This window comes from Filobasidium floriforme (genome assembly GCF_021052385.1).
Source record: "Filobasidium floriforme strain CBS 6241 chromosome Unknown HD553scaffold_3, whole genome shotgun sequence".
NCBI lineage: Eukaryota > Fungi > Basidiomycota > Tremellomycetes > Filobasidiales > Filobasidiaceae > Filobasidium > Filobasidium floriforme.
Window position 1 is genome coordinate 590577 of NW_025763624.1, and position 26442 is coordinate 617018.

General features: G+C 53.1%; 8 protein-coding genes across 8 annotated transcripts; 5 read left to right on the plus strand and 3 right to left on the minus strand.

Moving 5' to 3' along the window:
- Nucleotides 1–1153: 1153 nt before the first annotated feature.
- Nucleotides 1154–5962, plus strand: HD553DRAFT_156930 (SNF2 family N-terminal domain-containing protein). The gene is made up of 7 exons (XM_046176793.1): nucleotides 1154–1396; nucleotides 1467–3678; nucleotides 3741–4971; nucleotides 5040–5065; nucleotides 5126–5203; nucleotides 5265–5293; nucleotides 5349–5962. Exons 2-7 carry the CDS (start codon nucleotides 1476–1478, stop codon nucleotides 5874–5876), a joined length of 4095 nt encoding a protein of 1364 aa, XP_046039205.1. The 5' UTR covers nucleotides 1154–1396; nucleotides 1467–1475; the 3' UTR covers nucleotides 5877–5962.
- HD553DRAFT_305293 (acyltransferase ChoActase/COT/CPT) lies at nucleotides 5921–9265 on the minus strand. Its single transcript, XM_046179138.1, has 14 exons — nucleotides 8978–9265; nucleotides 8752–8878; nucleotides 8592–8635; nucleotides 8504–8523; nucleotides 8190–8437; nucleotides 7756–8110; nucleotides 7587–7676; nucleotides 7506–7516; nucleotides 7413–7447; nucleotides 6658–7350; nucleotides 6517–6590; nucleotides 6225–6445; nucleotides 6091–6165; nucleotides 5921–6017 (listed from the first exon to the last, which is right to left on the minus strand). The coding sequence occupies exons 1-14, from the start codon at nucleotides 9149–9151 to the stop codon at nucleotides 5989–5991; spliced, it is 2196 nt and encodes a 731-aa protein (XP_046039206.1). The 5' UTR covers nucleotides 9152–9265; the 3' UTR covers nucleotides 5921–5988.
- Nucleotides 9266–10420: 1155 nt separating this feature from the next.
- On the plus strand, nucleotides 10421–13590 carry HD553DRAFT_157006 (WD40-repeat-containing domain protein). Its single transcript, XM_046176794.1, has 6 exons — nucleotides 10421–10529; nucleotides 10629–10953; nucleotides 11059–12517; nucleotides 12590–12800; nucleotides 12872–13127; nucleotides 13195–13590. Exons 1-6 carry the CDS (start codon nucleotides 10522–10524, stop codon nucleotides 13462–13464), a joined length of 2529 nt encoding a protein of 842 aa, XP_046039207.1. The 5' UTR covers nucleotides 10421–10521; the 3' UTR covers nucleotides 13465–13590.
- Nucleotides 13591–13721: 131 nt separating this feature from the next.
- HD553DRAFT_280695 (Pex12 amino terminal region-domain-containing protein) lies at nucleotides 13722–15393 on the minus strand (the record flags this gene model as incomplete). The annotated part of the gene is made up of 7 exons (XM_046178110.1): nucleotides 15225–15393; nucleotides 15046–15154; nucleotides 14863–14972; nucleotides 14666–14776; nucleotides 14390–14593; nucleotides 14110–14312; nucleotides 13722–13992 (listed from the first exon to the last, which is right to left on the minus strand). Coding segments are annotated over exons 1-7 (1146 nt in total), but the record flags the coding sequence as incomplete, so codon positions are not given.
- Nucleotides 15394–16264: 871 nt separating this feature from the next.
- Nucleotides 16265–17459, plus strand: HD553DRAFT_157137 (uncharacterized protein). The gene is made up of 4 exons (XM_046176796.1): nucleotides 16265–16671; nucleotides 16893–16948; nucleotides 17033–17226; nucleotides 17334–17459. Exons 1-3 carry the CDS (start codon nucleotides 16336–16338, stop codon nucleotides 17106–17108), a joined length of 468 nt encoding a protein of 155 aa, XP_046039209.1. The 5' UTR covers nucleotides 16265–16335; the 3' UTR covers nucleotides 17109–17226; nucleotides 17334–17459.
- Nucleotides 17460–17522: 63 nt separating this feature from the next.
- Nucleotides 17523–19653, plus strand: HD553DRAFT_327860 (lanosterol 14 alpha-demethylase; the record flags this gene model as incomplete). The annotated part of the gene is made up of 9 exons (XM_046181840.1): nucleotides 17523–17621; nucleotides 17707–17823; nucleotides 17898–18020; nucleotides 18087–18533; nucleotides 18606–18778; nucleotides 18838–18964; nucleotides 19028–19372; nucleotides 19439–19531; nucleotides 19600–19653. The coding sequence occupies 9 exons, from the start codon at nucleotides 17523–17525 to the stop codon at nucleotides 19651–19653; spliced, it is 1578 nt and encodes a 525-aa protein (XP_046039210.1).
- A 400-nt stretch (nucleotides 19654–20053) lies between these two features.
- HD553DRAFT_322020 (Dynamitin-domain-containing protein) lies at nucleotides 20054–21780 on the minus strand (the record flags this gene model as incomplete). The annotated part of the gene is made up of 5 exons (XM_046181268.1): nucleotides 20054–20563; nucleotides 20630–21264; nucleotides 21330–21513; nucleotides 21583–21642; nucleotides 21745–21780. The coding sequence occupies 5 exons, from the start codon at nucleotides 21778–21780 to the stop codon at nucleotides 20054–20056; spliced, it is 1425 nt and encodes a 474-aa protein (XP_046039211.1).
- Nucleotides 21781–22627: 847 nt separating this feature from the next.
- Nucleotides 22628–26423, plus strand: HD553DRAFT_157021 (potassium transporter). Its single transcript, XM_046176795.1, has 17 exons — nucleotides 22628–22955; nucleotides 23057–23177; nucleotides 23251–23457; nucleotides 23533–23731; nucleotides 23808–23844; nucleotides 23905–23969; nucleotides 24048–24120; nucleotides 24180–24387; nucleotides 24469–24577; nucleotides 24667–24769; nucleotides 24836–24957; nucleotides 25031–25103; nucleotides 25168–25201; nucleotides 25268–25624; nucleotides 25692–25939; nucleotides 26004–26144; nucleotides 26216–26423. Exons 1-17 carry the CDS (start codon nucleotides 22840–22842, stop codon nucleotides 26247–26249), a joined length of 2247 nt encoding a protein of 748 aa, XP_046039212.1. The 5' UTR covers nucleotides 22628–22839; the 3' UTR covers nucleotides 26250–26423.
- The last annotated feature ends 19 nt before the right edge of the window (nucleotides 26424–26442 follow it).

Sequence of the window (26442 nt, forward strand, 5' to 3'; positions counted from 1 at the left end):
TAAATGTGACCATCTTGAATTTTCAGGACACAAACAGGACTTGGTGACAGCTGGCTACGGCCAAGAGGTCGTCATGGCCGGTATCAAACGTAAAGGCCTGTTGGGCTACAGGACCGACGCAATCAAGCGCATCAAAGCCACGTATGCAGCGAAGGCTCGCAACACATAGAGAAGGGGAAGGAACGGACAGCCCAGTACACAAAGACGAAAGCGCACTCTCGATCCATGGCGACACATCCTCTACCACCGCGCCTCAGAAACCCATACCCCTGCCACTTTACGACACCACGACATTATCCATAGCATTACGATCATCATTTCCCTCGTGAAAGTAGAATGCCCTTGCGTATCAACGAACCGCTGCATCTGCATGTCTTCCCTTTGTATCATCTAGCATCGATTCACGACGAGTTTACACGTTTCGACCTTGAGCATGCTGCCCTCGACAGCCTGTACGAGTACTGTACTCTGCATCTTACGCGATCGACGCGTTCCGGCTGGCGCGAGCGAGCAGAGCAGCCCAAGGGACTCGGCGAGATTTTCCAAATTGTCGAGGTATCCTATTGAGCTACTGATCTGTCCGGAATGGAATCACGAGGCTATAGCTGAATACATAGAAAGTGCTCCTCGACTGATTTCAGAGGACTTGTTAGTCGGCAATGGCGAAAGATCCAGGAATCTCAGCCTCAGAGCCTGTTGACCGGGACCAGCTGCTCAGGGAGAAGGAAGCCGAACTAGCTAGGATACTCGACCAACACGATGACCTGGTAGGTCATACCGTTTCGAAGGGACATCTGAGCCTGAAGCAACTGTTAATATGGTCCTGAATACAGGTCAGAGAACGTTATCACATGGAAACCTTCGTCACCATGATAACAGGGTTCGATCCAGCTGTAATGCTCATGTTCCTAGCTCAAATACGGCTGTGAGAATCGGGTAGCTAAACGTGTTCCACAAACAGATCGTGAAACACGAACGAGGCCAGGATTATGAGAGGGTAAGTGAACTATTCCCTTCCGATATCCCAGCTTAATGACTGAACGATTGAATGATAATACATGCAGTATGCACGGGAATACGATCTATACCTGAAGCATGGCCATCTGCTCGGTCCCGGTCGAGCTTCGCGAAGACGGTTACCTGCTGCTCCTCCACCGCACCCGACACCGGCTAGCGCAAAGAAGTCGGAAGTCGTCAAGACTGAGCAAAACAAAGGCAGCGTCGAGATCATCGAGGTGGCGCCGTCGGGGTCTAATCGGTCCCGCAAGATAGCGAACAGCCTTAACCGGACCGATACCGTACCTATAACGATCACGCCTGCGAAGGGGTCGAGCAGAAAAGGAAAGTCAACCGCCCAGACTAGCGAGCCTTTAGAAGACGTCGAGGAAATACAACCGCAAGTTGCAGCATCTAGGAAGGGTGCGAAACGAAAAGCTGAGCCCGCATCCTCAACATCGCAACGTAAGGGCAAACGAATGCGAGGTCAGGTCGAAGAACGGTCTCCTTCGCCTTTATTGGTATCAACAGCCGCCTTCCGCCTCACTTGCCCAGAACAGAATGTGGAGCCGGACCTGCGTTTCGGGGAATCGGTGGAACAGTACTTACGATCCTACACTATGCTCGAAGAGAACGACGTGGACGAGAATGCTCTCAGACATCAAATCAACTCGACGGCCAAGACAAGGGAACGAATACGACTGTTTCGAAAGCATGGGAGAATGCTTGGACAGCTGGAAGAAGACTCGGATTCGGAGGAAGAAGGCGAAGGGGAGAAAGAGGCCGCGAGAACGGATAGAACATCCAAAAAGATGACCATCAGTGCGATGAAGGCGTTTCCCGAACCAAAGCGGTTGCCAGACCATAAGGATCATCTCCTCGGTCATGTGACCCAAGTGAGGAATGCCATGCTGGTTGACTGGAAGGTCCGCACGGCCAACTCTCGAAAGATCGCCCGAGCGATTCAGATCTACTGGGAAAGAGAATTGAACAAGGACGACATCACCGAAAAAATGGAGGAGAGACGACGAAAACAGGTGATGCGAGAACTCGTGAAAGCCGTCAAGGCGAAGTGGCAGCTCGCCGTCAATGTGGTCCGCGCGAAACGTTTGGCAGCCGAAAAAGCTGAACAGGAGCGGGTGGGCAAGGAGCATCTGCAGTCGATCTTGGAGAGGAGCCGAAATCTGTTAGGGAATCCGCAGACACCGGATGAATCGATGAGTGAAGGGGATGAGCTTGTGGAAGGTTCCGATGAGGACCTAGATCAGGAGGAGGAGGAAGACGAAGACGAAGACGAAGAGGAGAAAGAAGAGGAAGCAGAGAATCAGCTTGATGCAGGCGAATTGGGGACCGAAGCAAAGTCCGAAGCGGAAAGGATAGGTGACGGCGGAGAGGACGACGCAAGGGAAGAAGAAGAGGAGGAACAGGAGCAGCTGGAGGCACACAGATTCGGTCCATCAGAAAGGGAAGATCCAGCCAATACTGGTCGTCCCCGGTCAGAAGGAGGAGAAAGTAATGCTAGCCGTGACTTGAAGGGGGCAGGGTTGAGTGGGGACAGCCAGACCACACCTTTGCATCAGGCCAGTTCACCAGACGGAAACAACGTGGGCGAGTCGCTGCAGGGAAGTGGTGAAATCCCTCTTCGACCAAGGCGGTCTCGGGTCACCTACAAGGCCGCCTCGCATGTTGGTGGTCCTTCAGAAGACCCGGACATCAGTGACGTAGAATTTGCCGCTGAGGACGTCTCGGACGAAGACCACATAATGGATGTCGAGATGGAGGAAGAGGAAGCTGTCATGGATTCCGATGACGAGGAAGACGCGGGTCTGTTGGCGGATGCAGACTTGCCTCTGGAAGAGCTGATGGCCAAATATGGTTACGGCGCCAACCCAGCGGCAGTCACGTCTAATCACCAACCGGGAGCACTTTCTGCCGACGAGAACATGGATGAAGTCGAGTCGTTGGATGACGCCGGAAGCATGTCCGAAGACGACGTTACCTCAAATGGCTCATCGGATGTCTCTCCCCAAGAAGAAGAAGCCAACCCGTCGATGCGCACACCCTTTCTGATCCGAGCGAATCTCCGTCCATATCAGTCGGCTGGTTTGGAATGGCTCGCTCAGCTATATCGTGAGCGACGAAACGCTATTCTCGCGGACGAGATGGGACTCGGCAAGACATTGCAGACAATAGCCCTGCTGGCTCATCTAGCTTGTGATCACGGCCGATGGGGGCCGCATCTTATCGTGGTCCCGACTTCCGTTATCCTCAATTGGGAAATGGAGTTCAAGAAGTTCTTGCCCGGTTTCAAGGTTTTGACCTATTATGGCAGCCAGCAGGAGAGAAAAGAGCTTAGGAAGGGCTGGCTGGCTCCACATGCGTTCGAGGTGCTCATCACCTCTTACCAGATCGTTCTTGCAGATCAATTCCAGTTCAAGCGGAGAAAATGGGAATACCTGATTCTCGATGAGGCCCACAATATCAAAAATTTCCGCTCCCAGCGATGGCAAACATTGCTTGGTTTTCGCTCCGAGAGAAGACTTCTCTTGACAGGGACACCATTACAGAATAACCTCATGGAGCTCTGGTCGCTATTGTACTTCTTGATGCCGCAGGGTCTTGTCGACGACGAGGATAACGGCGGATTTGCGAACCACAAGGAATTCAATGAGTGGTTCTCGAGTGAGTACTTTGACCTGATCAATTGATCGATCCTAGATGAGCTGACCATTGTTTCCTCTTAGACCCGATGGAGAAAGCGATCGAGCTAGGAGGAACCTTGTCGGAAGAAGCTCAAGCTACCGTGAACCGGCTACACCTCATCTTGAGGCCGTTCATCTTGCGGCGTCTGAAAGCCGAAGTCGAAACACAACTTCCAGGGAAATTCGAACACGTCATTTACTGCGATCTTTCGAAGAGGCAACGATACTTGTACGACGAGTACATGTCGAGAACTTCGACTCGGGAGAGCTTGACCACTGGAGGTTATCTGGGTGTTGCCAACTGTTTGATGCAGCTTCGCAAGGTCTGTAACCACCCAGATCTTTTCGAGGTCCGCGCCATTCGGACATCATTCTCTATGGACCGGTCCATTGCCGGTGAGCAGGAGCCCGTTTACACCCGCCTGAACCGCCTTCTTCCCGTGCCAAGTGCCGACAGTCGTATTGGACACGGCTTTGTGATATCGACCTGGGCGCCTGCCTCGGACATGGCTACAGCCAGCTGCAGCCGCCTAGATGCAAGTGACCTGCTGCCTAGTATCCAGCCAGCAATTTTAAGTCCTCATCAGGACGTCAGGACAATCGCGGGATGGAAGGCCTTTCGTGCGCACCACGATGCGTCGGCTTTAGCTGACAGATGGCGGCGCATAAAGAGCATCAACCGCAGTCGTTGTTCGACAACACCAGCATTAAGTCGAGAACTACTCTCTTCGGTCCGTCAACTTGGCAAATCGCGATGGTCTGAATGGGCAGTGACATCTACCGATCTGCCAGGTGGGCTCTTCCAATCACTTCCTGGAAGACTGGCCCAGAACAAGATGGCCTTGGACCGTTTTGCCGCTATGACACCCGTCGCTGTAGCCAACGATCTTGCTGGTTTCTCGCTGCCAAGACAAACCAAAGAATGTCTAGCAGGACAACCGCGATCATTCGACAGCCTGCACCCAATGGCAGTCAAGCTTCAGATCGCTTTCCCGGATCGCTCGCTTCTTCAACACGACTGCGGAAAACTACAGGCACTTCATACCCTGCTAAAGGACTTGAAGTCAGGCGGACACCGTGTGCTTATCTTCACTCAGATGACAAGAATGCTGGACATTTTGGAAATATTCCTCAGCCATAACGGACACCGATACTCACGACTGGACGGCAGTACCAAGGTTGAAGATCGCCTCCTGGTTACAGAGCGTTTCAATGCGTCCTCTAAGATCTTTGCGTTGATCGCTTCGACTCGGTCTGGAGGGGTCGGAATCAAGTAAGCTATGATAGACAAGGGGTATTTATCCTTCAGCCGCTAACTTTGCTGCCGTGTTACCTTTTCAGCTTGACGGGTGCGGATACGGTCATTTGTGAGCAAAAATCCGCCAGTATTACCGACTGTACATCTCGCTGATGACCTATCATCATAGTCTATGACAATGAATTCAACCCTGCCATGGACAAGCAAGCGATGGACCGAGCACATCGTATAGGCCAGACGCGCGAGGGTAAGTGATAAGCCCCGGTCGCTTTCTGACGTACACGACTGACGATCTCGATCAAACGCAGTCCATATATATCGCTTGGTAACAGCACACGTAGGTATCCACTCGGGCATTGATAGAAATATTAGCTAATCGATACTCCACACAGACTGTCGAGGAGAACATGTTGAAAAAGGCCAATCAAAAGCGTCGACTGGACGACCTCATCATGCAGGAAGGGGACTTCTCGACCGATTATCTTGCTAAAGCGGACTTGCGAGACATGCTAGGCGAAGATATAGTCTCTACTCTCGACAAGAACAACGGCCTTTCAACCCAGGATGAAGATGATGCTGCGAATCACCAGCGCATCCAAGAAGCGCTAGCTGCAGCTGAAGATGACGAAGACGCCGAGGCTGCTCGTGCTGCATACGCCGACGTCGAGCTCGATGCTCCTGACTTTGGCGTTGATGAAGGTCAGACTCATACCCTAACTGATCGGGATATTCGTGGCCAATCATTTGAAGAAGAAGGGACACCAGAGCCCGAAGCAGAACAAGATCGTGAGGAAAAGGCAGACGACGATGAAGACGAGGAGGAAGAGGAAGAGGGAGGTGCTATTGACGACTACCTGCTCGACTATGTCGATCACGAATGGAACGACTACTTTAGTCTTTGGAAGGCTAAACGAATTTGATGACGATAATTGTTTCCCTACGAAATTGTATACAAGATGAAACATGCCTATATATACAGTACGATCGCGATAACAATCCTGATCCCGAATGGACAATGGCATTGGGTTCCAACTAGTAGTCTGATGAGGGGAGTGTACGTCCTGAAGTCGGATTGCAGCAACGTCAGCGTCTTTATAGAAGGCCCGAGCGCTTACAGATACGTGAGGTACTCACCAACTGCATGGTGCTTTCGGCTTCGATGGGTATTGACGGCATCAATCCCTGCATCGTAAAAGCCGAATCCGCTGACTGCGAAGAGATAAGAATCAGTACTCGTCTTATGTTCCGGAGGATTATCGCACACTCACGCATTGAATCTTCCGCACTGTCTTGACCCTCGTGCGTCCGTTCCTCGATCGCCTTGTCCGTCTTAGTATCCCGCAAAGTTCCGGTGTGATCGACGTATGTCGAGCTCGAAGCCTGGTTGTTATCCTTCCAATTTTGTATCAAGACCCGCTGGATCTCGTACAGGTAAGATTGGAGGGTATCCAAGAATCGGCGGGTCTGGAGGTGTTTCGAAGAAGCGCAACTGCAGCATGGATGCGAGGGTCAGACGCAAATATTGCCTTGGCTGTATATGCAGAGGCTGTTGTGGCTCACACTGAGATGCCTTCGTCCTTGATAATGTAGCCGATACCGTGACCTTCCGGAGTCACAGGACCGAAACCGAAGAGCTAATGTTTCGCATAGGAAACTCGGTCAGACACGGCGGCCACTACATCGGACCGATTTTGTACTCACTCTGAGTGCAGGGTTACCACAGTTTGAGGTCGAGATTACCGACGTGGACAACAAGCTGTACCCCGGATCGGTGAACAGCTCGGGCATCTTGACGTCTCCCTTTTCCTTGCTCTCTTCTATCTCCCTTTGGATTAAGCATGACAGGGCGTATAGGTGCCTATCCTGACTTTGACCCTGGCTGCACTCGCGAGTGAGCTCAGTATGACGCTTACAGGCCTGTCGGAGCGCCTTGATCTTGGCATCATGGGTCGGTCCTTCGGAACAGAACGTCTTTACGAAATGTACGCTCTCGGGCTGAACAGTCCTGATGGACTCTGTTCGTCCGTGAAGGAAACCCTTCATCATGGCGGGTTCGTACGTACTCTCCACTCGACCGTATAGTCCATAGTAGGCCGCCTGGAAGGCCATCTGCACAAAGGCATCGGGCGAGAACCTATGTCGGGTGATAAACGTCTTGCCGTAGCCCTTGAATTCGAGCGCCTGACTATCGTTCTGACAGATCAAGTCAGAGATCCTCGTCTCGGCGAACCGAACTCCCGCCTTGAGCTCGGGGGAGAGCTTCCAGGTGAGCTTCTTGGGGACGAGTTCGAGGTCCTCGTCCGTCTCGACCTTTTCGTCGGGTTTCGGCTTGTAAAACTTGCTCTGAGGCGAGAGCTTGGCCTTGAATAGGGACGGCGTGGAAGGGTTGATGGACTGTTGATAGGATTATGCTCGCTTTAGCCCTTTCCCTCCGACGCTGTACGCTGAAAACTCACCTTAGCGTACAAAAGAACCAGCTCGGTGTATATATCTGCAGGGCCAAGTCAGCTACGCTTGCTTGTCTGCTTCGTTTCCTCCTGTTCTCTCACCTGCGCAGTACCTAATTGGACAACAAAGTGAGATTCGCTCAGCCAACCCGTCCTTGACTAGAATCTTGAACCCCGACTCACCTCAAAACGGTATGCCCATCGACGCCCGTATGTTCAAAGTTGATCCCAGCCTCCCCGTTGGCACAGACGATGATCTGCAGCTTGTCATACCTGTCCAGATCGTGATGCATTGCCCCGTATCAGCTCGTCTGCCTTGAAGCTACAGCCAGACAACAGACCGGAAGCTCACCATCGATTCGTACACGTCCCGATCTGTACCCCATTACTCATCTCATAAGTCCCACACAAGAAGTTCTCGCAAAGCCTGCCCAAATCCTGCGGCTCGGCATCGTCCAAACAGACGACAAACAGCGCCGAATCTACCACGCTCAGGCATTCCTTGTTGTTGGCGTTCGAACTCCTGATCTTGTTACGGAGGTCGTTCCATATCTTCCTGTTCTCGGTGGTCAACAAACCGACGGCATTTTGAGCGACCTCGTGAACAGAGGTCTTGTCGGCGTCAAGGACGATGGATTCGAGATTTTTGAGGATCTCTTTATCGCTCAGACAAGGACGGGAGTCGGCATCAAGGCAATCGAACCAGTCTAAACACACGTAGTAAGAGACGTCAGATTTCGATCGCAAGATGTATCACGCGGGATGGTCATGCGAGAGCCTGCTCACAGAATTGTCCACGTCGAAGTACGACGATATGTTGACTCCCCGCGTGTCTTTCAATTCTGCAACCCCTCTCTGTCGGCACTCGGCTGGTAGCGAACAACCTCGTGTATTGTGACATGTCCAGTCCCTTGCCACGGATCGTGTCCGGTTCGAGGACGCCTTGGTGGAGGTCGTGGATGAAACAGAGGGACGAGTAGATGAGGGTGGATGCTCGCGTGAGTTGGTTATTGCGAGCCGGGGTCACGTCCGTCCTGTCCCGGTGAAAAGGGGTAATTAGCTCTTGCGATTTGATAACGAGCACAGTATTAATGGCGTACGAGAGGACAAAGAACGGATTCTAAGAGGAAGAGGAAGCTCGGTCAACAGTGGATCTTGCCATGGTCATGACGAAACGAAGCTGCTTACCAAGCTCAAGACGACGCTCTCCTGAAACTGCAAATAACTCTCATCTGTTGGCAGATCACGTTCGGTTTTCGTCAACAAACGTACGACAACGCCGACCGGTGACTCTTCCTATCGCCCAGAGCCACGTTGTGGCTTGCGATATGAGCCTCTTCTAACTCACACCAGAACTCCTCGATATAGCTATCCACCGTCTTGTCATATGCTATCAATTTCTCCTGCCATTTCGGTCCTTCCTGTTGCAAGAAAGCTTCTACGATCTTTTTCGTCTTTTCGTGTTCATCGTGGTCCTGTCAACGGGTTCCCGGAAAGGAAATGACCTTGCGTTCAGCTCACCACACCAGAAGTGACCCTATTGAACGACAAGGGCAAGCAGAAAAGTAACACACCTGCAACCCCTCCAAGGCCCTCAGATACCTGCGACATGTGTCCTCCAACTTGGGTACCGGGAGTTTAGGTAGATCGTCCTGGTAAGCCCACGTCTTGCCCTTTTGGAAGGGGTGTTCGAGGTGGGCAACTTTGGAGAGGGTGGCCGGTTGGGGGTTCGAGTCTTGGACTGGCATCGTCGATGGTAGGTCGTTCAGTGGATGGCAGGCAGTTTATGCTGGGTCATGTATGGTGATACGGGACTGCGAAATGTTGGGATGGAATATGGTAAATGAACGTCTCTGGCTCTCTGGACGTCTGGACGGGCTTTGAACTATGTAAAGCAATTCAAGCAACCTTGAACCTCTTTCGAGAGGGAGAATGACGAAACCCCCTCCCTCCACTCGGTACTGCTCGGCCGGATTTACTTCCGCCCCCACTCTCAATTACTTCCGGTCACGGCCGGGGTCTCCGCTCGATCGTTTCTCACTTTCGAAGTTTCGGCCGTCATCCCGAGCGTGACATCGTCGCCGTCGCAACTGCAAGTCTTGGTCAGAAGTCGGTCGGAAGTGCTTCCAGGTTCGATCAGATTACAGCAAACAGAAAGGCCTGCACGCGACCCAAGAAGGTCGTTGATGGTTGATGCTCGTCTCACCGTCTTGTCTTGTGAACGAGCCCGCCTTGAATTCCCCCGAGACCCTCAATATGCCGGTTCGACCGAGATGTATAGCCTCGCTGTTGTCGATGTCGACACTCATTTCGACTAGGGTCGGTACAACCAAGCTTCGATGGGAAGGCTTACATTCCAGTCCGCTAGGAGGTCCAGGAGAGTCTTATGTGCACGAGCTGGGCTGAGCTTGCAGAGCAGAACAAAACAGCTTTGACGAAGTCACAATCAAGGCCTCGTCCGCGCAACGTGTCTGCCGATAGAAGGGGGGGGGACCAAAAGACGATAGGGTGAACGGTGGCGGCTGTATATAGGACGTGAGGAGGCGGGAGGGGGGGAGTCATTACACCATACATCTAGCGAGCTTCAGCTTCAGCATAAGAAGCGCGATGAGGATGAAACGCGAAACCCGCGTCACGGTCAAGTAGATATCCGCGGTGCTGGTTTGAAGAAGGCTGATGCGATGATGGCACTGGTGATGGTGGATCCTCACCTGATCTCATCGTCGATCACATGTCGTAACCTCTGGACTCTGGCTGATACTACTAGTACAAGACCGACTACTTTACCAGTCAGCTAGTCATTATTATAATGACAGTTCCATCTCATCGGTACTCCTCATAATCCCTGAACCTAGCCATCGATCGATCCAGGACTGGTCGTATCTCCTCGTGATCCTGGGTCGCCCTTTGATCTGATTCGTCATCCCAGCTCACCGGTCGACGGCTCACGGTCAGTGTACCAGTGTGGGATCAAGCGAGAGCGACAGTCATCGACGACGGATCAACGGACCTGTCTACAACCTTGCACCGTATTGATCAATCAATCAACACTACTCGTCGCCGGGACATCATCATCTAGGATCTAGGAGAGTTTTCTCTTGGAGATACACGTCTCACGATGACCAGGTAGGTTCTCGGGCGACACTAGGTCGCACTCGCTTCGGCCTAACCCGATCAACCTCTCTTGTCGTCCTCGTCCTGTCTCCTCGTTCCATCTGTTCGCAGGAGCACCGACCCTTACGCACATACCGAGCTCCGAGGTCTAATCTCACCTCATACTCACCCTTCCGCCGCGCTCAACTCCTCTTCCGCCGGTCCATCGTCGCCCAGCTCGTCGGGGACGATCTACCCGACCTACGTCCTCCCCGCGTCGATAACCACTATCCATCCCCAACTCCGGGACCTGCTCGTATGTCCGAAAGAGAGGGGGAGGTTGTACTATGTCCAAGGCAAGGGAATTACCGAACTACGGGTTGATCTCGAGGGAGAGAGGGAATATGGCGAGCAGGTGAGGGAGGGCAAAGCGGTCGTCGGGGAGTGGGCTCCGAAGGTGAGTCTCAATCAGTGTCGAGGTGGAGCTTTAGCTTCGGCCAAGGAGGAAGCAAGCGGAAATTTAACGCTGATCCGCAATATCAACCATTCTTCTGGTCGGTAGCGGACGTACAAGGCCTACTCGAACCTCCTCTTCACGCCCAACTGCTTGACGACATCTTCCACCCTCCTCGCCTGCGGTGGTCAGAATGGGGAGTTGCATTTGACTACCCTTCCTCCCGCCACTTCCGGTCCGAGCGACAGCTCCTCTTCTTGTCCTTACTCTCCTATTCCGACGCTAGACAGGCCTGCTCCTCGCACGAGGAGATCGAGGGAAGATTCGGCATCGGCTTGGAGCATGACCATGACCCTACCGAACACGTCGATCAACAACTCGTTCCTGCTCTTGCCCGCTTATCGAGGGAACACGCCGTTGCCTACCAGACCGTCTTCCCCTTCTGGATCTCACGGGAACGGCATTGGGGTTCCACTTGGATCTGGATCTGGGTCCGGGGATGCCATCTTTTACGGTCGACGAAGCGCGGGGAACCATGGGATGGGCTCAGGGGCAGGATCTAATGGCTCGGGAGTAGCGACGTATCCGAACTCCGTGCCCTTTGGTACTGGCACCGGGGCAGGATCTCGTTTCGAGGGAGATGACGGTGGAGCGAGGTACATGTCCTCTGGCACGGTCTCGGATGCCAGATTCGGAACGTATGGTCGTGCGACGACATCGACATCGACGACGACGGCTCGATCGAGGGGATTTGTTGGGACAAGAGGTAGAGTAGCGGATGATGATCAAGTTGCCGAAAGACAGATTCGAAGTGGGTCAGAAGGTCAAGAGTGGGACGGATGGACCACGATAGGACCGACTACGACGGGTCATCGGGACCTTGGAGCGGAGGATGATGATATGGAGCATGATTGGGAAGGATACGATACCATCTTCCCACCTCCGGCTACAATCCGGAGTGGATTTTCACCGCCGCCCCCGGTCACTGGCGGGAATAATACCGGCGCCAGTACCGGAGCAAGGAGGAGGATCGAAGCAATGTTGATGGCGGGCAGCGGGTCGGCGACGGGGACGGTCACTTTCGAGGGTCCAGGAGGAAGTCGACGCACGCTCGAGACGTTTTCCGGGCCCTCGACGGTAAGAACTGGGGGTACACGACGGTACGCCTGGATGCCGACTACGAGCGACGACCGATCGCCACCGCCTCCTTGGCATGGAATGGAACCTTGGCATTTCGATTCTGGGTTCAACGACCGAATCGCACAACGCTACGGTCCGGAAGGCACTGAATCTGCCTGGCCTGGAACATACCCCCGACCGACCCGCGCCCGGCCTTCTCGCTCAGCGATAATCGAGTACGAGAGCACCCACGCCCCGATCAGGGAGGACGAACCGAGGTTGTTGGTCTCGAACAATGACATGTCGGTGAAACTGTTTGCCATCCGGAACGCGACGAGTCAGACGCAGGCGATTCCTCCACTCAGGTGGGGCGAGATCCAGAACAAGGCGCCGAGGAAGAAATTGGCGAATATCGGCGGGACTAAATTTGATACGGCCGTGAATCATGGTTAGTCGTTTCCTGCACCCCAACGAGGTGTCACGTCTCCCCTGCTTACGTTCCAGTTGTGTTGTCTTGCAGCCTCGGTATCGCCAGACGGGACCACCATGCTGGTAGTAGGAGACACGAACGACGTGTTCCTATACGAAATCCGAGGCGGTGGCCGCGAGTTCAACAAGATTGCGAGGTACGAAGGGTCCCGCGATGCAGGATTTTCGACGTCCTGGAGTGCGGATGGAAGAAAGTTCGTTGTTGCCAGTCAGGATGGGCAGGTGACCGTGTGGGACCATCGGTACGCTTCCTCCGAAGGGAACCCGCAAAGAGCCTTGCATTGACACGCGCCCCGTTCGTTGCCACTATCAGTTCATCGCACCCACTCGCCAAACTGTATACTAGCCGAACGTCGTCCAGGTCGACCTGGTACAGCCCCGACAATCTATACTGGGGAAACGCGAGCGAACCAGACTCGCCAACCCCTTATGTCTCGCCGACATCGACAAGGCCACCAGGTCGATTCGGTGGCAGTCCGGGGTCGCATACGCCTGGTCGTCGAGATCCTGCGCGGGTGGTCAAGTTTAGCCCGGCGGGAAGTGGGCGAGAGCTGCTGGTCTTTAGCGAAGTAAGCAAACACAGATCTGCCAATCCGCAGCCCTTAATGCTGACCTGTGATTATGGACCCATTATAGGAGACGGATCATATTCACATCGCTGATGCCAGGACGTTTGATTCTCAGATCACACTCCGAATCCCACTCAAGGCGACTTTCGGACAAACGATCTGGAATGAAGACCCCTCGCACGTCCGGACGGCGTCCGATCGAGGCCGGATAGGAATCGCTGGACTATGTTTCGATGAAAAGGGCGACTTCCTATACGCCGGCACGGAGAGCAGTATCGTCGAGTACGATCTGCGATTAGAGAGTAAACGAGGGTCTGGTTACATATCCATGATATGAGGACGAAACGACAATCATACGACAATTCTTGTATTCCCGGTCGGGGTTGTATATACGGCAGGAAGTCTTACCGCATTGTATCCTTTTTTAGTATGACGAGGTCCAAGTTCGGCAGGCTAGCGACTTCTTCTCTATCGGCATATATGTCTCTCGTTGAAGGTGGTCTTGGCTGATTGGCTCTTGTCCATCCTCGATAACAATAAATTGCGTTTATCGACAAATTATACAACCCTATGTCTGCCCGGAGATTTCTAAATGAGCACCTTCCTCAGACTGTCCACCCCACCCATCCCGGCCAGGTCGCCTCCAGTGACCGGGCACACCCCTTCCCGCTCGACGAAACGGTACAGGCAGAGGTAACACCCAACGTACCCCGTCGGCAACGCTGTGGGGTTCGACCACGGTTCTTCGCATATCGGGCAGTGTCCGTACGCCAGAGGTTTCTTGCGCTCCGTCGAAGCTTCTGATCCGTCGACGAATTCAGGCGGTGTGGAAGGTAAGGAAGGTTCGGAAGAGGAGGAAGAGATGCTATCATCGTCCCAATCCCGATCCAGCTTTTCCTCAACCTTCCCTTGTTCCCCTTCGCTCTGTTCCTCGTGTATCACCGCCCCTGTCCGTCGTCTCTTCTCGTTCAAACCCGTCCACCCTCTCTCAGCCGGTCGGAGCATTCCTGGCGGTGGGACCCTGACTCGATCCCCCGGACTCGACTCCTCGGCGTGTGAAGCCCTAGGCGAATTCGGCGAGTACCACCATTGAGAGAATTTGAGGGCGAGGAGAGTGAGCGGGAAGAGATTTGATAGGGCGTGACGAGGTAAAGAGGCTAGCAAAGTTGTTGCTGTCGAAGAGGGCTGGTAGATTAATAATGTCGGATGGATTGGATTTCAGTGATTGACTTCCCGGCGATTATTGATGCTCGTGCACTAACCTCGCTCTCGCTTAAAGACCCATCGTCCCGTATCCCACTGACTCTGACAAACTTCATCCACCACCTCCATTCCCCTCTCGCCGCAAACGCATAGTTGACATCGTACCCGACCTCTAGGAGCGCGTATCCTAAAGCAGCGTAAGGGTAGATGAGCTTGAAGAGCTTCATGATAAGGTTTTTCAAACGAGAACGAGTGGAGATGATCTGCAGCGTGCAAGAGCGGTGACAAGATATTAGTTGAACAAGCCGAGAAGAGAAGATGAGACTGCTACTTACGGAGCCTCGAGGGTCGTTCTCTCGCCTTGCCCTTGCGATCTCCGGGTCGAGCCCGCCCCCTAACCGTTCGTACAGGTCCTTCATCTTTGCCTTGACATACGGTATGCCGACCTGTGTCAAAAGTATTTGTTCAGGTCAGATAGATCACAAGACGATGCTACGAGGTGAAGGCCGGGCAGGAGCGGGAAAAGGCTCACGATAAAGGCGAGGATGAGCGCTTTTTGTCTCGATGAAGGCCGAGCGGAAGGACGGTCCGGCAAGGAGGAGCGGTACCTCATCCCATAGAACTGATCGGCAAACGTCGAGTCTATCGAATGTATCGAACCAGATATGTTCAGTACTAGAATCTTTGTTAGAAGGATGGAATACGGTATACGAACCCAATCTCCGAAGATGGTACCCCTCGACGAGCAGCATGAACAGGGCATACACCTCTTCATGCCGGTTGACGAGCCGCAAGAGATACCTCGGATATCGTTGAGCAAAGAACTACCCCATGATAGTGAGATCATCAGCTCTAGTCTTGTCAAACGACGTGTGGTAAGCGACGTGGACTGACGGCCAGGACATAACGAAACGCAGGCTGGACGAGGTCTCTCAGCTCGTCGGTCGCCAGGAGCTCGTAGATCGACGGTCTGTCCGCCGAAGCCGGTTCGTTGGCTTCGTGTTCGTGCAGGTGTTGCAAAAGAGACGACATCTACTTATATGATCACTTCCAAGTTTAGGTGTTGCAAGGTGAATGAAGAGTGTAGTCATGGGTCCGAGGGTGAGTCCCGGACATACAAAGTTGAATCGCACTTCGCACTTGACCGTCACGGAAGCAAATACGCGGATGCAACTGAGCGCACGTCGACCTCGAGAGATGAGGTAGAATATTCAATATAGCAATCTAGTCTATAGCTAGTCTTCAGCTGATCAGATATACAGCTACCAATCTCCTCATGCTCCTCACGCCTTTGGGTAGATCGACTGCGCAGCTACGCATATGGCTTCACAACGGGCCGTCCTTTACAGGTATTTGATGGAGAGACTGCGCGCCAGGCACTTTGGCCTCGGCAAGCGGGAAGAGTTCTTACGTGGATCGTCATTGAGGGTACAGTCACAACACACAATACCATCTGCAGATCTTTCAGCTTGATGGAATGGGGTGTTTCTCTGACGGGAGGGCTAAATCACTAACTCCCAAGTTGTCCTATGTATAGTCTGTCTGCCAGTCTCCAGCCAAAGCTAAACGACTTTTTCTCGCGGCTTCGTTTGATCGTTCGACTCGATGGCGATGGCGGCCTGCATATCGACCCAGTCTGAACGTGATCAAGGCTGGGCAGCGTGTTACGTAGCGATAGGTGGATTGTTCTGTCGTACGAGACGATTCCATGCGCACGTCTCGATGTACCCACTTACGTACACACAAGCATGACACGACACACGATATGAAACGCCACTCGTCGCCTCTCTCTCTCTCTCTCTCTCTCTTTGTGTTTATGCGCGTCGCCCCCCCAGTCACTCACTGCTAGTAGCTGGCTGGGGTGGTTCGATGTTTTGTGGTCGAGCTCATTGGATCGACGTCCCGTAGCCCTTAGGTTTATATACAGTAGTACCATCATCCATCAACAGAGAGGCGACAGGCATTGTCATTGCTGCCCGTCAACAACAGCAAAGACACTCGAAGGATGAGGTTCACCTCACTCTTCGCCATCGCGGCCACGCTGTCGACGACGGTCCTCAGCGTCCACGCCGATCAAAATCAACATCAAAAACAACAACCCGTGTCGGTCTACCTTCACCCTTCGCCCCAGGGTCAGCACGAGCACCAACATGGTCATCAGGTACCCACTTTGACGGGGGAACAGGCCCATATGGTCTTGTCACACCACTTTGGGCTCGCCGGTCAAGGTCATTCCGCTGCCGCCAACAACAACGAGGGCGAGAAGAAGAAGGGTCTGTGGTCTCACTTGTTGAAGCCGCACGGTCGACCTACCTTGCAATCCCCCGAACGGGCCAAGATCATCGTCATCCAGGGCGACCTCGTCCCTAGCGATGTCCTCCCCGTCACCTCGAGCGAAGACCTGGCCGGACCGGCGTTCCACCTCGCCTCCTTCCCCTCGTACGAGACCATGCACTTTCTCCAGCCTTACCTCGCCGCTGGAGAACGTGCTGTCCAGAAATTCTTGGGCGCCGTCGAGGATGGGGTAGAGCACGGTTTCGACCGAATCTGGAACGAGGTCACCGCTGGCTCGGAGGACAAGAGGGGGCTGAAGAGTCTGCTCGACGTTACCGATTCTCGTAAGTTTGCCTCCAGCTTGTTGTACGCGATCAACTCGCTCATCTGCTCATCTTTGTCTTCCGATACCATGTCCTATTGGGCAGGTCTCGCTCAGACCCTGCACGCCCAGCTCTCTGCCCTATCCCAGCTCGTCCATCCTTCCACCTCTGCCAAGAGTGATTCCGATCAAGTATGGGAGAGCACCGTCGTGCACGTTCCCGGTCGACGAGGTGCCGAGGGAGAGGAAGAGGAGTTGAGGCAGACTGGGTTGAGTTTCGTCAGGGCGAGCGTTCAGGCGGTGAGTTTAGATTCTAGCTTGGCGTCCAGCGGACCTTGAACTTGAACTCTCGAGGCTGAATGAATTACGCGTCCGTTGTTGCGTCCGTTGTTGCGTTACTGTCACAGCTTCTTGCCACCCCCAACTCTACCCCATTCGTCCTGATCATCCTGCCTACCCAAACGACCACCTCCCTTGCGGCCTTCAAATCTCACGCCAAACGGATCTACAGCGAAGCCATCCAGACGGTCGGGCAGAGCAAGATTATCGGCGCCCTCCCGCTCGACCGGGTAGACGCTCTCGTTCTCAAGCCTCTTATGAGGGCCGGTGAAAAGGTTGGATGGGGCATTCTGATCGGGAGCGCGTTGGTGTTGTTACCTCTGTTGTTGGTTGCCGGGAACGTCTTTAGGCAGGTCGTAAGTCCGCGTCATGAGCTGGATGTAGTCCGGGGACGCGTGCGCTTCAAGGTACTGATCTTCGACTGAACGACATTTTGGGCAGGCTCTTCCGAGGGACCCGACGTTGCCTCCCTTGGTGTTCCATTACATTCCCTGGTTTGGAAGTGCCGCCACGTACGGTATGGACCCTTACAAGTTCTTGTTCGACTGCCGTGAACAGGTGAGCGCGGCCTTCTGATGGCTTAGGGGACGGCACGCTGCTTGATACTGATACGTTTTGGCCGACATTGATAGTACGGCGATTTGTTCACTTTCATCCTTCTCGGAAGGAGGATGACGGTCGCGCTCGGGCCAAAGGGGAACAACTTGATCCTCGGCGGTAAACTCAGTCAGGTCTCGGCCGAGGACGCTTACACCGTAGGTTGCGAATCATCGTTAGACCAGGTTGTTTGTCGTGCTGATCAGATTGTTGCGCGGCTCTAGCACTTGACCACCCCGGTCTTTGGAAAAGGTGTCGTCTACGACTGCCCGAACGAAATGTTGATGCAGCAGAAGCGCATGGTCAAGTTTGGTCTTTCCACCGAAAACTTCAAGTCCTACGTTCCTCTCATCAAGAAGGAGGCCACCGACTTCATGAACAACGAGCTCAAACCCGTCGCTGGCGAATGGAAACAAGCTCACGCGCTCCACAGCATGGCAGAACTGACCATTCTCACGGCTTCGGCGACTTTGCAAGGAAAAGAAGTCCGTGGCAAGTTGGACAAGACGTTTGCCAGGCGTTACGAGGCGCTTGATGGAGGTTTCACTCCGATCAACTTCATGTTCCCCAACCTGCCGTTGCCAAGCTACAAGAAGCGGGACAAGGCGCAGAGGGAGATGAGCGAGTTTTACCAGGAGATCATCAGGGGTCGTAGGGAAGGTGGAGCTGATGTGAGTGTGCCAGTAAATCCTGTTGATACCACCCTTTGAGGCTGACGACGGAATCGATTGTTGTTGTCGCAGCACGATCACGATATGATTGCCGCTTTGATGAGCTCGGCCTACCGTGACGGAACCCCTCTTTCGGACTCGGACATTGCGCACATGATGATCGCCCTCCTCATGGCTGGTCAACACACTTCGTCTGCTACTAGCTCTTGGACTCTTTTGCACTTGGCCGATCGTCCCGACGTCTAGTGAGTGACGAATGGCGTGGTACTCTATGATTATGTCCTGATCACGTTGGTGCCGGTAGCGAGGAACTCTATCAAGAGCAGAAGGAAAAGTTCGGGAACCCCGATGGTACTTTCCGTGATTTGACTTACGAGGACTTGAAGGACTTGCCCTTGTTGGATTCGTGTATCAGGGAGACCCTGAGGATCGTGAGTGTCTGAAAGTTTCTGCAGCGTCACATTGACCCAGCTGACAACGAGTTGTGACTTTAGCACGCCCCTATCCATTCGATCATGCGCAAGGTCATGTCTGATATCCCGGTCCCTACCTCGGTCGCCGCCCCCGCCATCCCCGAGAAGAACGCGTCCTACGTCATCCCTGAAGGTCACTTCGTTCTCGCTTCCCCCGGTGTCGCTCAGATGGACCCCAAGGTCTGGCAAGATGCCTCGATCTGGAACCCTCACCGATGGGTCGACGAGAAGGGTGTCGCTAGCAAGGCCTTGGCTGAGTATGACGGAGGTGACAAGATCGACTATGGGTATGGTTCCGTCAGCAAGGGTACCGAGTCACCTTATCAGCCTTTCGGAGCCGGTCGACATAGGTGTATCGGAGAGAGCGTGAGTGGTACTCCGTTTCCCGATTGACACTAGCGGCCGATCCGCTGACGCTATTTTCGCCTATAGTTTGCTTATCTCCAGCTCCAGACCATCCTCGCGACCTTTATCCGGAACATGGAGATGAAGCTCGAGGAGCCTTTCCCCAAGACCAACTATCAGGTCAGTGCAAATATCAGATCGACCCTTTTATGCGCGAGTATCATGCTAAATAGATGCAATCTATGCAGACCATGGTTGTTCTTCCCCTCCCAGCCAAAATCTCATACAGGTTGAGAAAGTAGACGAGCGGACGCTTTGGGCATATGTTGCGTACCAGGGACTTCTTGTGAGATCGTTGACGATCAACCTAATAATATAGACACTGCCGTTATATGATATCTATGTGGTTTGTCGCGAGCGCTGGCGTTGACATCAGTTTGCGCAAAACAACAGAACGTCACGTAAACTCAACAATGAAGAGGAAGCAATAGACGTTTGACGCAATAGAACAAGATCTGATCAGAGAGAGCCAGAGCAAGCTAGATCCGGCGGTGGTGGATATTTAGCCGCATGCGGTTCCACCGGCACCTAATCTCCCCCGTCGCCTCTTCTAAAGAGGTATCCATCAATCAGAATATAGGACATCGGACTCATACATCGTGAATGGTCGTCAAGGTCGTTTCAATGTGGCCCAAGCTCGCATCAGCCATGAAGCTTTGCGACCCGCTCGTTCAACAGTTCGAGCCGTTCGCTCAAGCTGTCCCAATTGCCCTTCATCGCCTCGGCCTGCTTGGAGATCCCTTCGTCCAACCTGTCCAAGACCTCTTTGATTTCTGAATCCGTCTCCTTCATGTCGGCGGTGTCAATTTCGAGCCGGGTCAGGGTGGACTGGACAGACGATGCGCCCGCATGCAATGATGCAAGGCTCCGCAGACGAGTCAACAGCGGTGGGAGAAGAGGTACGAGGGGTTCGATGCGTGGAAGGGCGGTGTAGATGGCTTCGACCTTTTGGGCATCGGAGGGGTTCAACTTGAAGTCTGCGTTATTCTTGTCGGTGGAAATGCCGCTTTTATTGTTCGGCGTTGCTCTAGTCTTGTCCAAATCGGCCAGCACCAGCTTGACCCGCGTGGAGACGCCATCCAATTGATCCGGTTGCGACAACATCGTCAGGATGGATTCCAAGCGAGAGAGCGAAGAGAGGATGGGCACAGGCTGTGAAATGAGAGAGAATATTAATGGCGCTGATCCAGCGGTTCCATTTGGGCTTGATCGACTTACGGCAGAAGCGGTATCGATACCGGCCCCGATACGCTTTTCCAGCAAGTCCAGCCGCCTGTCCAATTCCGTAGCGACTTGGACGTCCTGCAGCTCGGTCTGAGGGCTGGGCTTGACCTCGATTGCTTTTCCCGGTTGAACCTGTCCTGCAACTGGGGTATCGGATTTCGCACCGAGCCTGTCTACCAACCCCTTGCTAGCCTCCTCCCTCGCTCTGAGCCGCTCGTTATCGAGCCCTGTGTTTCCCACCCTCAGTACCGAAGCCTGCTCCGTCTTGTCCAGCCCCGTACGGAGTTCTAGCAACTGGGCCAACAATGCCTGAGTGTCGGGCTTCTTTGCCCGGTGTTTCCTTTTCCCATCTTGGTATCCCTTCTCAGGATCCGTCCCCTCGGCTACACCATCCTCCTTATCCTTCTGGTCCCCATCGATCTGCGCTTCGTGCTCGAGCTGTCTCTGAAGCTCCAGGCATTCGAGCTTGAGTCGTCGAAGCTTGTTGACCGGGTCTTCCCGGAAACGACGAGTGCGCTGAGCTGTCGAACCGGTGCCAAGACTGTCTTCACCGGAGTCGGAGTCGGAGAACGAGCCTTCGCCTTTCAAATAAAGCGCTGGTAGCCTTGGTCGAAAGGTATAAGTTGAGGCTGTAATTTAGATTGAGCGCTTAGTCAATCAATCAGCTTGTCTAACAAGGAATCCTCAGACGCACCATTATCGCCGAGACCCTTGCTCCGCTTCCCAAATACCTTTCCCGCTTCTCTCCTCGGTGGCAGAGAACTAGCATCGATGTTCTCGACCGGACCAGACCTGAGATCCTTGTTTAGTCCCGTTCCGCTTGCAGCGTTGAGCATGTTCAATCTGGACAAAGAGTCATCAGAGTCGTAGGCGTCCTGCTGTTACAAGCAAAGACGGCCAGGTCAGCTTCACATGAGCTGCAAAGCGGCAACGAAATGGTGACCTACATTATTGCTAGCGGTATAGGCCACGTCCTCTGTCTCAAAAATGTCTGCTGCAGACGTATCCTGTAATCAAAACATACAAGGTCGGAGCAGGTAGGCAGGCATCAGACATTGTCAACAATGCTCGTGTACTTCCTCTTGAAGTCGTTGGGAAAGCCGACTCACCACGTCTGGCAGATTGGCGTACTTGCTGGTAGACATGTTCGATAGCCAAAGTGAGTGCCCATGGGTGTCTAGACGGATTGACATAGGAGCAAGCTACAAGCAGCAAGTCGCTGCTCATCATGACATGTTCATCACCATATTACCATACCGTACCGGGACGTCAAAGGTGGGCAAGTGATTGATGTCGCGTGATTAGGTAATCACAATAAATATCGATATCAGTAACATGACGTGTTTTGATAACAGGGCCATGTTTTGTTCGTTCGGACCGCCCGCTTGAACAATTTTGCAAGTGGAGAGATGCCCGGAAATGGATCGAACGGAGTCTTCCAATACTTGAGATACCCGTCACCACGGATGTCCACTCCCAATGGATCCTCCCGTGTTTGACGGGAACGCAGTACGAATGTGTGCGGGTTTGCTGCCTCAAGCGCGGGACGAGGAGCGCGATCGTCCAGGTAATCTTTCCACCGAAACGTCCGCTGCCTTTTGCCTGCCCAAACGTCTTACCCCAGGACGTTCGTGGATTCTTGGAATATCTTTCCGTTCCATAGTGTCCCCCTTTCGAGGGTTATCTCGATGCAAATTCCCCCGCGAGGTGCAACAGGTCTGTCGGTGTTGTCACATGGCGCGCGCCTGTACCACTGGCAAATATCCCGCAAGCCAGTGAAATGGATCGATCAACGTGCATCCGCGAAGCTGCTTGTGACCGGACGATTATCATCCACCAAAGAGAACTCCAGCAAAAATCCTCAGAGCAACAAGTCGCAATCGATGTCACGGGAAATACTTGCAAATATCCCGTTCTGGGCAGACCAAGGCATAGGGGGGAGAGGGGAATGCTCCGAGTGATAGAGCAAGGGGCGATAGATGAAAAATTGTACCAGTACAGCCAGCCTGAGAGCGGAGTGTCTGTGAAGGAAGGGGAGATCCCCTCGCGTATATAATCTGATCGAATCAAAGGAGCCCTCTCTGGGTAGCGAGCCGACAGTCGACTTCAGATTACCAGTATTCTCGCTTCGATCGCCCGGCTCTAAGCGAACACGCTCAAGTTTCAACTCACGCGCGAAAGGATTCCACTTGGACACCCTCACAATGTCAACCCCCGCTCACGATACCGAAGGGCGACAAGCTCTCCGCCTGGGTGGAAGGAAACTCGCCTTTATGGCCTTTTCTTCATTGGGAATCATCTATTCTGATATCGGGACCAGGTGAGGAGTCACGAATTCGACATAATGATGTATTGCGATGACTGACCCCTGGACCATATTCGCGGACTTGAAACCCTATTATATCTATATCTCGTCAAAAGCCCGTTATATGTCCTCACTACGATCTTCAGCACAACGGGACCAGCCCCGAACAAAGAGGATGTTATCGGTGGAATCAGCGCTATCGTCTGGGCGTTTACCCTGTTGCCTCTTCTCAAATATGTCGGTTCCACGCAAAGATTCTTGATCTCTCATAGCATCATACTGATCTCGGACTATCTCGTGCTACCTATAGATCGGGTTCGCCTTGAGCTTCGGGTCTGGTGAAGGAGAAGGCGGTCCTTTCGCCTTGTTTCAGCAGATCTTTCCCCGAGACGACCCTGGCAGGGATCCCAACGATGACCGCGAACTCACCAAGCACATTGAAGTCGTTAGTCACGGCAAGCCGGTCGTGTCGCGATCCTCTAGGTTGCAGAAACTTCGATGGCCGCTCCAGATTTGGGTGAGTCATATTCACTTCATCAACACCTTGCGCGTGTTGTAGATGCTGATATTTTCCCTGATCGTACCACGATAGACCCTGTTCGCTACCGCACTTACAATGGCTGACGGCATCCTTACCCCTGCGGTATCCGTCACCTCTTCGGTCGGAGGCTTGGCAGTGGTCGCGCCTGTCGTCAGCGACCATGTCATCCCCATCAGCATCGGGTTCTTGCTAGTCCTGTTCTTAGGTCAACGATTCGGGACAGCTAAACTCAGTATAGTCTTTGCGCCTCGTAAGCCCAACTCCTGTTTTATCAAACACGCTTGACGACGTCATCTAATCAAACCTTACATTCCCTCGTCTTATAGTTACATTCTTGTGGTTTGCCTTGATCGGGATCTCCGGGTAGGTGCCAGCGTCCACAATGTACTAGAATCGACATCTTATCCTTCTTTGCAATGATAGAATTATCAACGTCGCCAGTCAGCCCAGCATTTTACGGGCGTTTGACCCGTCTCGAGCCATTATGTGTAAGTCTAGAATAGATAACAGCCACCAAGCATCTCATCCATGAAGCTCCTATAGCTGATAGCCCTATTCCCCCGTAGTCTTTGTGAGGACCAAGAATTACGATGCACTCGCCGGTGTACTTTTGGCACTTACGGGGTGCGAGGCCATCTTGTAAGCGTACCTGTGCGTTATTTTCGAGCTCGTTTCCCTGACGATGATTTCCCACATAGTGCCAACCTGGGCCAATTCACGGCATCTTCCATCCGGATCTCCTTTGTCTGCCTGGTCTATCCGGCTTTGATCTTCCAGTATCTCGGTCAAGGTGCCCGGATCATCACGGATGGTACCGTGATGGCCAACCCGTTCTACCTCTCTATACCTGGTGGACCTAATGGAGGTTTGTGGTGGATCACTTGGGTGATGGGAGTGATCGCATCAGTGAGTCATGCTCAGGTCTACCAAAATTTCAATCGGATCGAAAACTGAATATGTGTCAACACGCTTTTTCATACAACTCAGTTGATCGCATCTCAAGCGATGATAACGGCAACCTTCACCCTCGTCAACCAGCTCATCGGAATGGGAGCTTTTCCCTCAATCAGAATCAATCATACGTCCATACTTACAGGTAGATTACACTCTCGAACGGAACACGGAACAGCGAGCTCAGCAGATCACTGATAACGCGTTTCATCCTCATGCGAACTCATTGTACAGCTGGACAGGTCTACGTGCCGGCAATCAACTGGCTTCTTATGATCGGAACCATCGCTACAGTGGCAGGTTTTGGGTCATCATTCGCTTTGACTTTAGCATACGGGTGAGCTGGAGACGACTTTCAGTATCTCACAAACAGCGCACTGACCCACTTCGATGTCCATCACAGTTTCGCTGTCGCAACCGTAATGTTCATCACCACGACGTTGTTGGCCTTTCACATTCCTCTCATTAAAGGATATCATTGGAGCTTGGGTGTACTTTTTTTCCTGTTCTTTGGTTTCTTGGATGGTAAGTTCTTCCCGATAACTCAAGTCAGCTCAGAACTTTGGCGTCTCATACGAATGGGTTCTTCCGACCTAAGCGCTTTTCTGGGGTGCGGCATTGCGCAAGGTTCCGGAGGGTGCCTGGTTCCCTCTGGCTCTGGGAAGCGTATTGTAAGTCGGAGCGAGCGCTTTCAAACCGGATTGTCTTCTCACACGTGAGCGCATCGGCAATCAGGTGTATCTTCATGGTGTTCTGGACTTGGGGACAGGTGAGCTTCGCTATAGGGACAACTTGTTACCGTCGAAGCAACCCTTATCTTCTCTGGAAAAAATAGGAACTCGAGCGCATTTTCGATACTACGCACTCGCGAAAGCTCAACTCGGTGGTTTTCAACGATACTACAGTCTCCGACATCAAATCAGAGACGACAACGAAAGAGCCCATAAGCGAGGTTCACGAGGTAGAACATGGTCTGCCTGTTCTCGAGAATGTCGGAGGATCGGTTCAGCTACAGGACAGGATTGCATGCGACAGTCACGGGGACTTCTACATCAAGAAGCCCGATGGAACGATGTTCCAACTGGCAAGGACCACCACTACTGCCATCTTCTATAAACCCAGTGGAGGGCAAGGTGTACCTCACGCGTTTTCGACATTCTTGCATCAGGTCCCTGCCCTGCCCCGTATCATTGTGAGTACCGGGGCTGCCTTCGGTCACCCCGATAAAAAATGACATTGGCTAAGCGCACTGCTTGCAGATCTTCCTTTCCACATGGACGGTCGCTAGGCCTCACGTCGAGCTCGCAGACCGATACTTTGTCACCAAGGCGCGATCCCTAGATGGCTTTTATGGCGTAACCATGAAGCGCGGATACCTCGACCGCATCAGCCCGGAGATCGAACACATTCTTGGGCAAATTCAGACCATAGAGGCCACATTCTCCCCTGTAGATGTCGAAAATCGTTTGGCTCGTATCGCCGAGGCTTCCAAGACCGTCACTCACATGTGAGCGTGCCGACACAAGGCGCACTGATCGCGAGCTGATGACCGTGCCTGTGAGATCATGCAGAAACTCGAGCTATCGCCTCATAAGTCGCCACCAGAACAATGGTATCGTGGATTGGGTCCGAAGGGCCCTCATCGAGGAGCTATACGACCGTTGCCGAGTGATGTTCCCGGACGAGAGCAGTTCGCCTGAGTCTTTGGAAGAGTAAGCACCGCCTGACTGGGCCGCTCGTCGCGAGAACCGCGCTGATACGAATGCTGATGCTGCCTTGGTAGAACCCTTCATCTGAAAGTGATTGCGGAGATCTAGCTCCATGACTGATAGGCAAACGCGGATCGCTGTTCCTTGTCCTTTGGGAGACACCAAAAGCAAGGCGGCGGCACGTTCGTTGTTGTGAGATTACATGTATCAGTAGTATCAAGATCTTGGATCTCGGACTTGGTCATACGGAGACCCATCAGTCCTCAATTCCCCCCCCCATTCGATGGCTTCGGAGTACTGT

What these genes read in the sequence shown, in the direction of transcription:
- HD553DRAFT_156930 (XM_046176793.1), top strand. Translation starts at nt 1,476, where the DNA reads ATGCGAGGTCAGGTCGAAGAACGGTCTCCTTCGCCTTTATTGGTATCA. An exon ending in TCTGGAGGGGTCGGAATCAA is followed by an intron (nt 4,972 to 5,039) that starts GTAAGCTATGAT and finishes TTACCTTTTCAG; the next exon opens with CTTGACGGGTGCGGATACGG. An exon ending in TATAGGCCAGACGCGCGAGG is followed by an intron (nt 5,204 to 5,264) that starts GTAAGTGATAAG and finishes GATCAAACGCAG; the next exon opens with TCCATATATATCGCTTGGTA.
- HD553DRAFT_305293 (XM_046179138.1), bottom strand. Translation starts at nt 9,151, where the DNA reads ATGCCAGTCCAAGACTCGAACCCCCAACCGGCCACCCTCTCCAAAGTT. An exon ending in GGGCCTTGGAGGGGTTGCAG is followed by an intron (nt 8,879 to 8,977) that starts GTGTGTTACTTT and finishes ACCCGTTGACAG; the next exon opens with GACCACGATGAACACGAAAA. An exon ending in AAGGACGAAGGCATCTCAGT is followed by an intron (nt 6,446 to 6,516) that starts GTGAGCCACAAC and finishes TCCATGCTGCAG; the next exon opens with TTGCGCTTCTTCGAAACACC.
- HD553DRAFT_157006 (XM_046176794.1), top strand. An exon ending in TCGGGGAGTGGGCTCCGAAG is followed by an intron (nt 10,954 to 11,058) that starts GTGAGTCTCAAT and finishes TCTGGTCGGTAG; the next exon opens with CGGACGTACAAGGCCTACTC. An exon ending in AGCTGCTGGTCTTTAGCGAA is followed by an intron (nt 13,128 to 13,194) that starts GTAAGCAAACAC and finishes GACCCATTATAG; the next exon opens with GAGACGGATCATATTCACAT.
- HD553DRAFT_157137 (XM_046176796.1), top strand. Translation starts at nt 16,336, where the DNA reads ATGAGGTTCACCTCACTCTTCGCCATCGCGGCCACGCTGTCGACGACG. An exon ending in CCCCCGAACGGGCCAAGATC is followed by an intron (nt 16,672 to 16,892) that starts ATCGTCATCCAG and finishes GAACGAGGTCAC; the next exon opens with CGCTGGCTCGGAGGACAAGA. An exon ending in GCTCGACGTTACCGATTCTC is followed by an intron (nt 16,949 to 17,032) that starts GTAAGTTTGCCT and finishes CCTATTGGGCAG; the next exon opens with GTCTCGCTCAGACCCTGCAC.
- HD553DRAFT_157021 (XM_046176795.1), top strand. Translation starts at nt 22,840, where the DNA reads ATGTCAACCCCCGCTCACGATACCGAAGGGCGACAAGCTCTCCGCCTG. An exon ending in GCCTTGATCGGGATCTCCGG is followed by an intron (nt 23,845 to 23,904) that starts GTAGGTGCCAGC and finishes TTGCAATGATAG; the next exon opens with AATTATCAACGTCGCCAGTC. An exon ending in ACGGGGTGCGAGGCCATCTT is followed by an intron (nt 24,121 to 24,179) that starts GTAAGCGTACCT and finishes TTTCCCACATAG; the next exon opens with TGCCAACCTGGGCCAATTCA.